This window comes from Pygocentrus nattereri, chromosome 1 (assembly GCF_015220715.1).
Source record: "Pygocentrus nattereri isolate fPygNat1 chromosome 1, fPygNat1.pri, whole genome shotgun sequence".
Taxonomy (NCBI): domain Eukaryota; kingdom Metazoa; phylum Chordata; class Actinopteri; order Characiformes; family Serrasalmidae; genus Pygocentrus; species Pygocentrus nattereri.
Window position 1 is genome coordinate 45488477 of NC_051211.1, and position 13806 is coordinate 45502282.

Sequence of the window (13806 nt, forward strand, 5' to 3'; positions counted from 1 at the left end):
AAGATTGAATGCTTGTGACCTTTGATGTCAGGTGGTCTGATGGGCCAAACTTTCAATTTGATTTTGGAAATAATGAGTCATGTTCTCTGGGACAAAGAAAAAAACATCCATTCTGACTGTTCAAATGTAACCAATGTAAAGTTCAAAGCCACTGTCTGTCATGCTGCAGTATGTGGGTTTGTTACAGTCAAAGACATGGTTAACTTGCGCACCTGTGAAGGCATCATTAATGTGGGCTGTATATATGCATTTTGGAGCAACATATGATGGAATCTAGATGACATCTTTTTCCTGCCAGCAGTTCAGACCTGCCTCCCTTTGAAAACATGTGAAGCACAATATTTGACAATGGAAACTCAACAGTGCTGAGCATCTGAATTGTTATACCAAGTGAGAAACAGAAAGAAAAACTATAAACGAATTAGTATCTTCAATTCTGAAATGATTACTGAACACTGTTAAAGAAGTGTGATAGTAAGTATGACCCTGTTCCATCTTTTCGAAATTGTAAGCATCAGATTTAGAATAAACATGTGAGTATACAAAATACAAAAGTTAATTAGTTGAAACATTAAATATCTTTTGCACTGTTTAGAGTTAAATATAGTTTGAATATGATTTGCAAGTCATCTGCAGTCACAACAGGAAAATATTGAGTTAATATTGAGTTAGCTTGACTATATCTTTGAAAACAAGCTGTGAACAACAAACTACCTAAAGCAAATCAGATTTGCACATCTGTGAAGGCACCATTAATGCTGAATGATGTATACAGGTTTTGGAGCAACATATGCTGCCATCCAGGTGACGTCTTTTTCAGAGAAGCCCTTACTTATTTCAGCAAGACAAACCTCCTTCTGCATGTATTAAAACAGCTTAGCTCTGCAGTAAATGTGTTTCAGTGCTAATCTGACCTGACTGCAGTCCTGATCTGTCACACATTAAAAAAATTTTGAGCATTATGAAACAAAACATAAGACAAAGGAGACCCCGCACTGTTATGCAACTGAAATCCTATCCTTACAAACTCCAGAAAGACAGAAAGAACATTTATTCATATTTTACTTAACAATGTCATATTTGTTTGTTTGATGTGCATGTTAACTGCCATTTTTTGTTTGTTTTATATGTTTGCATTTTATATTGCCCAAAACATGACTTTTAGCATAAAATATTGTGCTTAATCATGACAAAGACTAAATCATGGATAACTGAGACACGTCTGTATTATACAAACTTGCCATAGACAAGTCAGATGTTTGAATTTTCAGAAGTCTGTAGTGCAATGTCTGTAATATGGCATATGGCATTTAACTGGTGAGCACTCATTGTAGCAGCTACTGCATGACATTATTATAATTGTCCTTGACCTGCCTCTTCCCTGTTCTCTTCATTCTCCTGTTCCCATTACTATAGAACCACTCTTTCAGACTGCTCCTCCTCTTGCACAACCAAATGCTTACACATATATGCAAACATAACTCTAGTTTTATGTAGTATCTTTCATGCAAGGATTTCCACAATTAAAAACTTTGTCAAGATGAATGTAAAATGTACATAACTGACTGTCGAATACTTGTGACTGGCATTTCGTAGTTGAATAAGGACAGTGTCTATGCACTGATGTGTGTTTGATGCTTTGTGAAATATGCTCTATTATTTCATTACTAGTTACATTAATCTAAAACTATAACTAACTATAACGTTTAAACCCAACTTTGAAAATAAACCTCTCCCTCATTCCTTGTCAAATTGAGTGATGGCATGGAAATTTTAAAAGTTTTACAAATATGCATCACATGGAAATTACAATGTTTAATTATAGCAGAGAATGCTTCTAACTAAAAAAAGTTTGTCATTGAATGGATGGTTATTTTGTACAATATGTCAATACCTATTTAAAATCTTGATATCTACTACTATATAATTTTATTTTAAGGTTTTATTTTTGTATGTGTTATGCACAATTTTACTGTGATTACATCTGTCACAGGTCACAGAATGCCCAGACTTACTGGTGGTCCTCATTCATGCTCTGGAAGAGTGGAGATGCTTCATGGAGAGACCTGGTCCACAGTGTGTGATGCTGACTTTGACCAGCCGGATGCAGAGGTTGTGTGTCGAGAGCTGGGCTGTGGGCTTCCTGTGGAGGTGCTGGGAGCAGCTGCTTTTGGCAGAGGGGACGGTCAGGTGTGGTCAGAGGAGCTTCAGTGTAGAGGCAACGAATCAGAGATTTCTCTTTGTTCAACATCATCTTCACTCAGACTCAATTGCCCTCATGACAGTGACGTTGGACTAATATGTTCTGGTTAAGTATAAAATTTGAGCTTTCCAGTATTTGATATTAATCAGAGCTGTACAAGGACTTGTGGGCCTCATTCATGCTCTGGGAGGGTGTAGGTGCATCACTAGTATCACAGATCATAGGAGAAATATAACATAGACCTTGTTTGTGTACATGTGAGAACGTCTTCATTTGAATTTTTGTTGAGTGCAAGTGCTCATGGAAGTTGTAGTCAGTTATTCATAATCAGTTATTTGTGAACTGTTCTAACAACGTGATATGTACTCACTTTATTATATCAATTATTGTACCTACATTTCTGTTTACCTGCTGTCTTAATAAACCCTTTGTGTGTTCAGGTCACACTCAGGCTCGGCTGGTGAGTGGCTCTGACTCCTGTTCTGGTCGAGTGGAGCTCCAGTACCTCAGTGAGCGGGGCACAGTGTGTGATGTAAGCTGGGATATGAGAGCTGCCAGTGTCCTCTGTGGTCAGCTGAAGTGTGGGAGTGCTGTGGCTGTGTTGGGGTCAGACTGGTTTGGGGAGGGGAGTGGCCAGATCTGGGCTGATGTGTTTGATTGTCAGGGGAACGAAACACACCTGTCAAAATGTCCCATTTCATCATGGAGTCGAACTGCATGCTCTCATAAACAGGATGCTGGAGTCATCTGCAGTGGTGAGTTTGTTCAGAGTTTGTAAGTAGGAATAGATGTTTTTATGTAGAAAAAAGTAAAGAACCTCATGAAATTTGTAAAATGAACAATATATTTTTTAACCTTTTAGGTTCCTCTCTGGCGTTTCATGATGGGCGAGTGCGGTTGTCTGGAGGGATGGAGTGTGAGGGGGAGGTGGAGGTTTACTTCATGCAGGACTGGAGGAGAGTTCTGCTGGACTCTTGGAGTGAGTCTGAGGCCTCTGTGGTCTGCAGACAGCTGGGCTGTGGCTCTGTGATCAGCTTCTCCAGCTCCTCTACATCCAGTCCTGAACACAGTCACATGTGTGTGACGGGTTTCAACTGTACTGGGAGTGAAGCTCATCTGGGGAACTGCAGCAGTGCAGAAGCGGTCAACTGCAGCTCCAGAAAACAATTGTACATTACTTGCTCAGGTAAGTTGTTTGGAATTATTTTGGAGAACCTTAATATAAACAGTACACCTTAAAATAAAAATACACAGGTGTGTGTGCATGTACTCTATGTTTTTATGTATTTACATATGTTTAGTGAAAATCTTGGATTGTTCTATTTAAACCTGAAAAGAAACAAGAGAAAATGTTTGAATTTTAGGAAAGTAAGATGAACCAGATATTTTTACAATTCTGCACTATTTCTATAGAACATATATATGTATATAAAATATGTATGCACATAAGCCATTATTTACATTTTGTAATAATCCTTTTCAGGCCTTTGAGCAAAAAGGACAGATTTTGTAGTATCATTCCTTGGATACACTTGTTCAGGTGGTCAGGTGGATTTTATCCAGTCATCAGAGGCTTTTGCTCAAACTTATGGAGTTGATGCGAGCTCAATTGTATGTGTGTTCTAGGTCATAGCCTCAGGCTGGTTGGTTCTGGGGGAGACTGTGCAGGAAGGCTGGAGGTTTTCCACAGTGGCTCATGGGGGACAGTGAGTAAAGACTTGTGGGATATTATGGATGCTCAGGTGGTGTGCAGACAGCTGCAGTGTGGAGTGGCTCTCAGTGCTCCGGTACCAGCCCTATTTGGACCTGGAACTGGACGTATATGGCTGAATGAGGTGGAGTGTGAAGGAAATGAGACGTCCCTGTGGAACTGCAGATTTCAGCTGTGTGGAGAGGATGAATGTGGACACAAAGATGATGTAGGAGTCGTGTGTTCAGGTAAGATGATGATTGACATTAATGTTAGCATTGTGCAGACACAGAACTTATCCATACTGCCATGAGAAAACAAATCTCTGAAGCACTGCAGAAAAAGAAGAACATTCTGAACATTTGTTAATGAACATAAAAAGCCTGCTAAGAAGCTGCAAAATGACATTGGCGAGGTTCATTAAAGCACATTATATAGATTTATTTTTTGATCTATCATTTAAAAATGTGTTTTGTTCCATTTGAATTTGAAATGTATCACTATGTTGATATTGAAGACTTAACAAAAAGCATCTTTCACCCACCAGAATTAAAAGAGATCAGACTCACTGAGGGCTGTGAGGGGAATCTGGAAGTGTTCTACAATGGATCCTGGGGTAATGTGTGTACAAATGATATGGATGAAGAAACAGGTAATTTGATCTGTCGGGAGCTGAACTGTGGAAGATCTGGCATTTTGAGCCAAACCAAAGCAAGAGTGGAATCAGCTCCTAACTGGCTGGATGATCTGAAATGTAGGAAACATGACTCCACTCTGTGGCACTGTCCATCTTCACCATGGGGACAGAACATCTGTGATAATCACAATGAGGTGGCTCACATTACCTGCTCAGGTAGGCAGTTTCTCTAGTAGATTTTACCATTAGCAGAATTATTTCCATCTAAGTAATCAAAAATTTCACAGCAGAAGTGAAGATCTGAGAATTGTGAAATAAATCTGGTAGATAATCTGTATGATTTTGTAGTCTTAAAGTTACATTTGAGAGCAAAACATTTAACTGGAATTTATGTTTTCTGTATTAACAGGAGATTCTTTGCTGCAAAACCATCTGAAATGCTCCTCATATCCTAACCAGAGTCAATGCGCAAGTAAGGACACTCAACTCTTTTCAGAGTTTGATGAAAGTGTGATAAGAACAAGTATTCCTGCATTGTAAGGCTCAGTGCAGTTACATTCATAAATAGTTACATTCCAAATGGAAACATGAATTAAGTAAATGGAACATAATTTAAATAAAAAATAAAGATAAACAAAGCACAGTCTCACCTTTAAATAGAGTGGATTTACATCCAAACTTGATGTTGTCCAACACTGTAGGAATTATAACCTTTTCATACATAGTCCTCTATTTTTAAGGACTTCAAGTAGGGCATTTGTATTAGTATTTTCTATGATAAAGAAGAAACCCACCATAACAACTGGCCAGATCAAGAACACCCTTCTGGAGGGTAGGTGTGTCAGTGTAAACAATCAAGACTTGAATGCAAAGTAAACACCAAGAGTTTACCACAAGATATAAAGCACTGTTAAACCTCAAAAACAGGACAACCAGATTAGAGACCTATACTGAGATGAGTATTCTATACTAAGAATATCTTATGGACAGTTGGGAAGAGATGAGTATAGAGAAGGGAGAAAACTGCTAATGAGCCAAAGTGTACTCTCATCTGTCACGCATGGTGAAGGTAGTGTTATGACATGTGCATGTATGACTGCCAATGATATTGATTTGTTTGTATTTATTGATGACTGCTAACAAATGCAGCAGGATGCTATTCTAGAGTTTTGCGTGACATCACACTGTATAGTGGCCTCCGTTTTATGGACCAAATCATGGAGTGACTGAGCTAGCGCATTGTGAACAACTGACCTCCAAAACACAACAGAAGCCAAAAATGATGGGAGTCTAGACAGACCTGTAATTCAGTGTTTTCAAACTCCAGGCTTGGAGCCCCTGCACTGTATAGTTTAGTGCTTCTCTCTGCTATTCACACCTCGTTCAGCTCAAGAAGGGGCTAAGACTGGAGCAGGGAAACTCTGTAAACATACAAAATCAAACATACAAAATCACATCTGTCCAACCACAGTGTAGATTTCTAAATCACAGAGGTGGCGCTAATTGCTTGTCCTTTGTTATTTACAGCAGTTCGCAGTGCAGGAACCAGCACTGAAAAACTTCTGATCAATAAACAAACAAACAGTCACGTGTGTGAGCATTTGTAAAGAGAGCAATGTTAAAGCAGCAGGTTGTGCAGATAGTACAGAGAAAATGCTCTGGTGTTGAATTCCCTTGTAAATTAGTGCAGTACAGTTATTTGAGATGGATATGCTGTTAGATAGCTAAAATAACAACATTGTTGATGTCAAAATATTTATAGATCCAACTGTACATTCTTTTGTCAATCACATTTAATTTTGTTGTTGTTGACCTCAGATGTTTTTCTCACAGCAGAAATACATATTTAATTTTATTGTGCTATATATTTTTATGAGTATTGAAAATGCAGAAATTAATCAGTGTTAATTACTGACATCTCCTCATGTGTTTTGTCTGTGATGTAGAGCAACTGCCTCTCAGGCTGAGTGGAGGGAATGGAAGCTGCTCTGGGAGGCTGGAGGTGTATCACAATGCTGAGTGGGGGTCTGTCTGTGATAATCAGTGGGACATCAGGGAGGCTCAGGTGATCTGCAGGCAGCTGGGCTGTGGGCCGGCGCTGAGTGCTGATGGGAGTGCTGTCTTCGGTGCTGGTGAAGGGCCTATCTGGCTGAACAGAGTGAAGTGTAGAGGGAATGAGATTCACCTGTGGGACTGTCCTCATTCCCTGAAGAACCACACTGACTGCTCCCACAGGCAGCATGCTGGAGTCACCTGTACAGGTCAGAGAAGCCTGGTAACTTTGAGTATGGTTGACCTAATCAACATTTTTCTCCTGGAGATTATTTTGAATAGAAAATAATGTTCAAAGAATGTTAGAAAGTGTAGAAAGAGTTTGTAAACAACATAAAAAGTAAGTAAAAAAATGTGGTTAATTTATTAAAATTAAAAAAAACTGACAGAACGCACATAAAAACAAAACCATACTGGTAGGTGTTTCACATCATTAAGTACTACATACTCATTTTAAATATACTAACTGTTTCTATTTACTATGTAGTTACACTTTAATCTGTAGCTACTTTACAAGTGGAGCACACCTCCCCAAACACTCAGCTTTTTGAAAAATGCTTATAAGACACCTTCAGATTTTGTCATAGCAAATTCCCATGCCATCAAAGCACCTGTATGAAACTGTAGAACAGTGCATGAAATGTCAGTAAAGTTCTTTATTTTGCTTGCTCACCTCTTTTTACAAAACCGTAATCAGAAGGTAATATTCTCGAGCTCTTGGTGACCACACAAGAACATACAACACAGATGTTAAAAGTGAGAAATTATATTTCATATAATATATTTTATATTTCATGAAAAGATATTAACTCAGTTAGAATTTAATGGCAGCAGTGCATCTCAAAAAAGCTGGGACATGTCTACCATTGCGTAGCATCCCCTCTTCTTTTAACAACAGTCTATAAATCTCTGAGAAGTGAGGAAACCAATTGCTGGAGTTTTGGGAGAGGAATTTTGTCCCATTCTTGTCCGATTTAGGATTCTAGCTGCTCAACAGTTCTGGATCTGCTTTGCTGGAGTTTTCGTTTCATGATGTGCCAAATGTTTTCTATTGGAGAAGGTCTGGACTGCAGGCAGTCCAGTTCAGCACCCGGACTCTTCTGTGAAGCCATGCTGTTGTGATGGATGCAGTATGTGGTTTAGCCTTATCATGCTGAAATATGCAAGGCCTTCTCTGAAAGAGACGCTGTCTAGATGGGAGCATTATGTTGCCAAAGCCTCTACATACTGTTCATCATTGATAGTGACTTTCCAGCGTGTAAGCTGCCCACGGCATAGGCACCAATGTAACCCCATTCCATCGGAGATGTAGGCTTTTGTACTGTCCACTGGATGGTCCCTCTCCTCTTGAGTCCGCAGAGCATGGCGTCCATAGTTTCCAAAAAGAATTTCAAATTTTGATTCATCTGACCACAGAACAGTTTTCCATTTTGCCTCTGTCCATTTTAAATGAGCTTGGATCAGAGAAGTCGGCGGCGTTTCTGGATGATGTTGACATATTTTAATCCTCACAGCAATGTGTGTAGTCTACAACTTTCCCTGATGTCTCAAACAGTCCTCTGATTGACTCAGACTGTGAGTGTGTCAGACACTTTCCCTCAAAATAACACAAACAGGCCCTAAAACACATTTTAACAGATAAATAGCAATAAATATGACACCTATTATTACAAATGTAATAATATATAGCTCTGTTTTTTAGTTTACATTGATTTTGACAATCAAAACTATCAAATAATAAATATGCAACTCAATTTGTAATAAAAAACAAAGGCTGTTTTGCTGTGAGTCAGAGTTTTAGCACTCAGCATGAATCCAAAAGGACAGAAAGTCAATACAAACATGTCTGCCGTACGCTAATTGTTAATTTTTACTCATAATAACCAACAGAATGAATCACCATCATATTAGACTTTCAGCTCACAACAATTTCTGAAAAGGTATCTGAGGTACAACTTGTTTTCAAGATCTCTATAAGCAAAAAACTAAAAATAATTTGCAGGTGCTGTGTGAATTTAGCCTAGTTTATAAATATATCACATTTCTGTTAGCATTTACTTGTTAAACAATGGCATATCTGAGTAGCCCAGTCTCCTGAAAATAACAACATATGGCATGTGTGACCGTCTCATGTGAACACTTTATGATTGCAATTGTAATTGTAATTGACCCAAAATACAAAAAAATAAAAAAATTAATTACCAAAAATGTTAGGGTTCTAATGGTTAATTTATTTAATCTAATTTATTTAATTTATATCTTACATTTAATGACTATGAGTGAAAGCAGACAGTTCACAGATCACTACCAAAAAGGATGATGCAATTATGATCTTTAACTCAGATGGCTGACATTTTATATTTGGCTTTTATATTTTGGACACTGGCATCTTCTACCCTGGTGAAGTATCAGGTCTCATGTTTACTAGTGGCTTAAGCCCTCTATAGGCTCAGGGCCCTAAGTGTGCTTCCATAGTACCCATAGAATTATCCAGGTCTGACTCCCTTTCCCTTATTTCAAACTAAAAGGCAACATATTTAAAAGATACACTTACATACACTTTTTAGCTAATATTACACATTGATTTATACTTATTTCATATTATATCATATTATATGGCCCAGTACTTTCAAAAACAACATCAGCTGTTTACATGTTGCATAGAATGCTTTGTTTGAACGGTCACTTCAGCTAATTATTATGTTAGCTCTTGCTCATTTTTTCAAAACCTTCTAATACTCAAAGTATATGAAATTAACCACTTTTCAAAATATTACAACCGTAATTCCAAAAAAGTTGGGATGCTGTGTAAAATGTAAATAAATGTAAATAAAAACAGAATGCAATGATTTGCAAATCTCATAGATCTATATTTTATTCACAGTAGAATATAAAACACATATCAGATGTTGAAAGTGAGACATTTTACCATTTCATGCAACTCACATGACTGGGTATAAAAAGAGCATTTTAGAGAGGCAGAGTCTCTCAGAAGCAAAGCTGGGCAGAGGTTCACCAATCAGCAAAAAAACTATGGTACCAAACTCTTATCATATTTTAGTTTTAAAAAAACATTGAATCTGCATCAGTTGATAATCAAGGTTACTGTTTTTAGGATAAAAGCTTTAAAGCTCTCTCTCTCTCTCTCTCTCTCTCTCTCTCTCTCTCTCAATAATAAAAAGTGAACTTTACCTTTTTTTTTCTTACAGACATATTTGTATCCCCCACTGTTACATCCAGAGTAACTACTATTACCATCACAGGTACTGTTTTTGTACATTTCTGTGATTTTTTTTGAACATTTTCTAAGTTTAATGTTTCATGGAATTCTATTCTGTATTTTCATTTCTAGCTGGTCAGACAGAGAACAAAGCAGTTACTCCTCCACAAACTCTTTTAGCAGTTGTTCCATCCATCTATCCAGTGTCTCTCCTGGTTCTGGGAGTGCTGCTCTTCCTGGCCTTAGTGCTTCTGGTTGTGCTGTTTTACCAGAACAGAGTGCTCAGGAGAGGTAGAGAGAGTCAGAGATCATCTACAATCCACTTTCTATACATTCTCTAAACATCATTAGTCCTTCAGTCTGTCATCAGTCTTCTCTTCTACTGAACTGGCTCCATGTTTCTCTCTGTCTCCTTCACAGTGCTCTCTAAGAGGTGGCATAAGACTCAGACTGAGGCAGTCTATGAAGAGATCGACCAGAGAATCATCGCTAAGAGAATGACTAAAAAGGGTAAATGATGTGAAGCGTTCTAATTAAAGCTTTCCTAGTGAGCTCCCAATGATTAGGGAAGATTTTTATGTCTCCTTTAAAATGCTGGAGTTTGTAATCATGAAGGTCGGCCTGGAACATTTCGAGCTGATTCCTGCAGGCTGGGAAGATTTTATGAAAGAAGTAGCAATCATGTAGAAAGTTAAGAGCTTCCTAAAGTTCCTATATTGATAACATAAACATCTTTGTCAGTACCATTAATTAATAGTGTGCAATTGGAAGTAATTGTTCCTGGAAATGTGTAAGATTTCCTAATGATCGTTTCTTCATCAAAGGAAATGTGAATGGTGCAATGTTCCACAACATACTAGAGTCAAATTTAATCTCACTGACTAAGAAAGCTGAGAAGGTGAACCTTTCAATAAGACATACAGCCAGAATTAGTCAAGGCTGGTTTCTAGTATGCGAGAGATTAACTAGGCTGTGCTTGCACATGGCTCACACACCTGCTTCGCAATTTCTCAAATTTGAGTCCCATTAAAATTTCTCATGTTGTATGACTTTGAGTTGTGTAATTGGTCAGTGAGTCTTGCAGAGTGAACAGAGAATGTAATGTGGTGATGTCAGAGGCAGCTTGTCCATTTAAGTAAGTAAGAATTCCTTGCTAAAAATGGAAAAATCTAATTTATTTCAGATTTTTTCTGAATTTGAAACTAAATGGTCTCACATGTACCTTTTATGTTTTATACTATTTATAGAGCTTAATAATAATAATAATAATAATAATAATAATACAAACCTTTTTTTTTTTACAGATTCAGTGAAATGCTCCAAAATATCATATATATGATGAGGAGGACAGCGCCAAATACTCACAGAAACTTTATTTAGCATTACTATGTAGCATAATAACTGGTATTGTTCTGTAATAGCTAGACAGCTTAGATGCTGCAAGAGAAAATAATGATAAAGTTGATGAAAATAGTGAGGTGCTTAATGGGAGCTTTTATGCACTTTTGTTTGACATTCTGAATGTATTTCTAACAGGAAGTATCCTCTCTGAAGAACATTCAGGATATGAGGATGTGGATGAGGAGCTTCTCTCAGGTAAGAGGACCAAAACATGTGTGTCTTAAACTCCATTCAGCTCATAAATATTAGAATTGTAACTGTAAAATGTTCAAATGATCAAGTGAATTCTTTAGCCAGGACTTCCAGGCTTGCAAAGATCATAGCTTCAGTTCTTCTGTAGATGATGTTAATTTTCTCCTCTGTAGGTGAATAAATCCAACACTCTTGCATTAGTGTCTTCAAAAATGTTGTGCAGGCTGCTGACATCTGTGCACACATTTTGAAATGGGCATGTTTCCATCTCCTGAAGTTTGAAAATACTACAGTTATTGCTCCAGAAATTAGCTTCCGCAGGAGCATCAGGCTGATGGAGAGATTTATAAACTAATTTTCTCCTTTCTCTTCCAGAAAAGGCTGTGAATGAGGAAAAAGCTGAATATTATAATGATGTCAGCACCAGTGGACTGAAAAGTGGGTGCCTTTTATAGAGATCCCTTCACTGAAAGCCTTCATGAAAAGATTAATGAACTCTTTGTGAAACATGTTTTGTTTGATTTAGGTGAGGCGGGAACTAGAGATGCTCCAGAGAACTATGATGATGTTATTTCTGCTGGACAGACAACTAGAGAAGCAAGTGTGTTCCTGTTTTGTAATTTTTGCATTGAAAAATCACTCGTCTGTGCTACAATGATACAGTGATAGCCAATTGGAATTTAATGTGTTAAATCACATGTGAACAATCTCACAGTTAGCGTTCTCCTCCATGCATGTCCTAAAATATTGTGCTAACAGTGCGATGTAGTGGAAAATACTCCTTCCTTCTCTGTGTGGTAGCTATTGTATAATTGTCTGGATCTAGATTTCTTCATGGGTGGCATGGTGGCACGGTGGCACGGTGCGTAGCACCTCACAGCAATGGCCTAGGTTCGATTCCCTGGCCGGGTGACCAGGGTCCTCTATGTGGAGTTTGCATGTTCTCCCCGTGTCTGTGTGGGTTTCCTCTGGGTTCTCTGGTTTCCCCCACAATCCAAAGACATGCTGTCAGGTCAACTGGACATGCTAAATTGCCCCTAGGTATGAGTGAATGTGTCTGTCTGTCTGTCTGCCCTGTGATGAACTAGCGACCTGTCCAGGATGTATCCTACCCTCTGCCCGATGACAGCTCAGATAGGCTTCAGCATCCCCCCGCGACCTAGAAAGAGAAGTGGCTTAGAAAATGTGTGTGTGTGTTTGTGTGGATTTCTTCATTTCACCATTATTTACTCTACACGAATCTCAGACGCTGTCAGAGCTACATCTGATCATGTGACAAAACTGTAAAATCAAGCTTAATGACACTAAAATTGACATGTATTTCCCATTTTTACAGAGAACGAAGTGGAGATCTATGATGATGCCATTCCTGCTGGAGAGAATCTACACGTTACAACAGGTTTGTTTCTTTAAAAATGTAAAATTAGTTGTGAACACATCATGAACACACATTAGTTCAGTAATCATTTTTCCACATATGCCTGTGCAGTGTACACACCAGAGGACTATGATGATGTCATCACTCCTGGACAGGATTTTGGAGATTCAGCAGGTGAGTCTCCTTTTTACTTTATTGAGGGGTAAACAGTTTTTTTTCTTTCTCTCACACACGTCATTGCGCAGTGCTGTTAGATAAACATGGATTTGCATCACTGTAATGTTACAGATCAAGTATTTTATGCTGGCACACACTTCATTACAGATTGCTGTTGGCTACACATGGATTTGCTTCACTGTAATATTACATACATGAAAGACTGTAGTGCAATGATAGTGATAATGTACATGTGGAGTGATATCATGCCTGTGTTTGAGATGTTTGTCATTTACTGAACAACTTTTACTTTCAGGCTATGATGACGTGGTAGAGGTGTTTGAGAAAGAGGGACAGATCATCTGACAGAGACCCAAATAACGCATCTACTCTGACATTTGAGCTTTTTGAAACTGCCAAGGTTAAACAACACCTGATGTTTTGATATTCTTTTTAAAGATGAGATTTTGTGTTCTTTTTGACTAAGCTTGTTATTTTTTAATGATGAAACTCTTTAACTAATTGTATTCTAAATTCACTTTGCTTTTGACCCCCCCCCTCCCCCCCCAAAAACAATTACATTCACATGCCAACAGTCATGGGATAGCAGTATGTAAATTGATTATGAAGTGGTGTTACCTAAGGGGATGGCTTGGGGAGGCCCACAATTGTTTATGTTTTGAGATGTTATCTTGCGAGTGAGGATGAACACATGCCAGCGTACTCATGGCAAGGTGACGTGAATTATCAGAGTTGAATGAGGCATAATATTGGGTGCCAGATGGATAGGAAATTCCATTTCCGAAGTGAATATTTAATATTCTTTGATCCACCGTGTCACGAGTAGACGGGCATACATCATAGAATGCATTACCAC

The 13806-nt window shown here is 38.2% G+C and overlaps 1 protein-coding gene across 1 annotated transcript in view; it reads left to right on the plus strand.

Annotated features, from left to right (window-relative positions):
- The window catches only part of LOC108444135 (deleted in malignant brain tumors 1 protein-like), a 28015-nt gene extending 14604 nt beyond the window's left edge, over window positions 1-13411 (plus strand). The window contains exons 8-23 of the mRNA XM_037538086.1: window positions 1994-2308; window positions 2644-2958; window positions 3066-3389; window positions 3830-4141; window positions 4441-4746; window positions 4940-5002; window positions 6477-6791; window positions 9792-9845; window positions 9935-10093; window positions 10223-10312; window positions 11339-11398; window positions 11771-11833; window positions 11922-11996; window positions 12732-12794; window positions 12885-12947; window positions 13246-13411. Of these exons, the coding sequence (XP_037393983.1) occupies window positions 1994-2308; window positions 2644-2958; window positions 3066-3389; window positions 3830-4141; window positions 4441-4746; window positions 4940-5002; window positions 6477-6791; window positions 9792-9845; window positions 9935-10093; window positions 10223-10312; window positions 11339-11398; window positions 11771-11833; window positions 11922-11996; window positions 12732-12794; window positions 12885-12947; window positions 13246-13295 (2627 nt within the window). The 3' untranslated portion in view covers window positions 13296-13411. The remainder of the gene's footprint in view (window positions 1-1993; window positions 2309-2643; window positions 2959-3065; window positions 3390-3829; window positions 4142-4440; window positions 4747-4939; window positions 5003-6476; window positions 6792-9791; window positions 9846-9934; window positions 10094-10222; window positions 10313-11338; window positions 11399-11770; window positions 11834-11921; window positions 11997-12731; window positions 12795-12884; window positions 12948-13245) is intronic.
- Window positions 13412-13806: the final 395 nt, after the last annotated feature.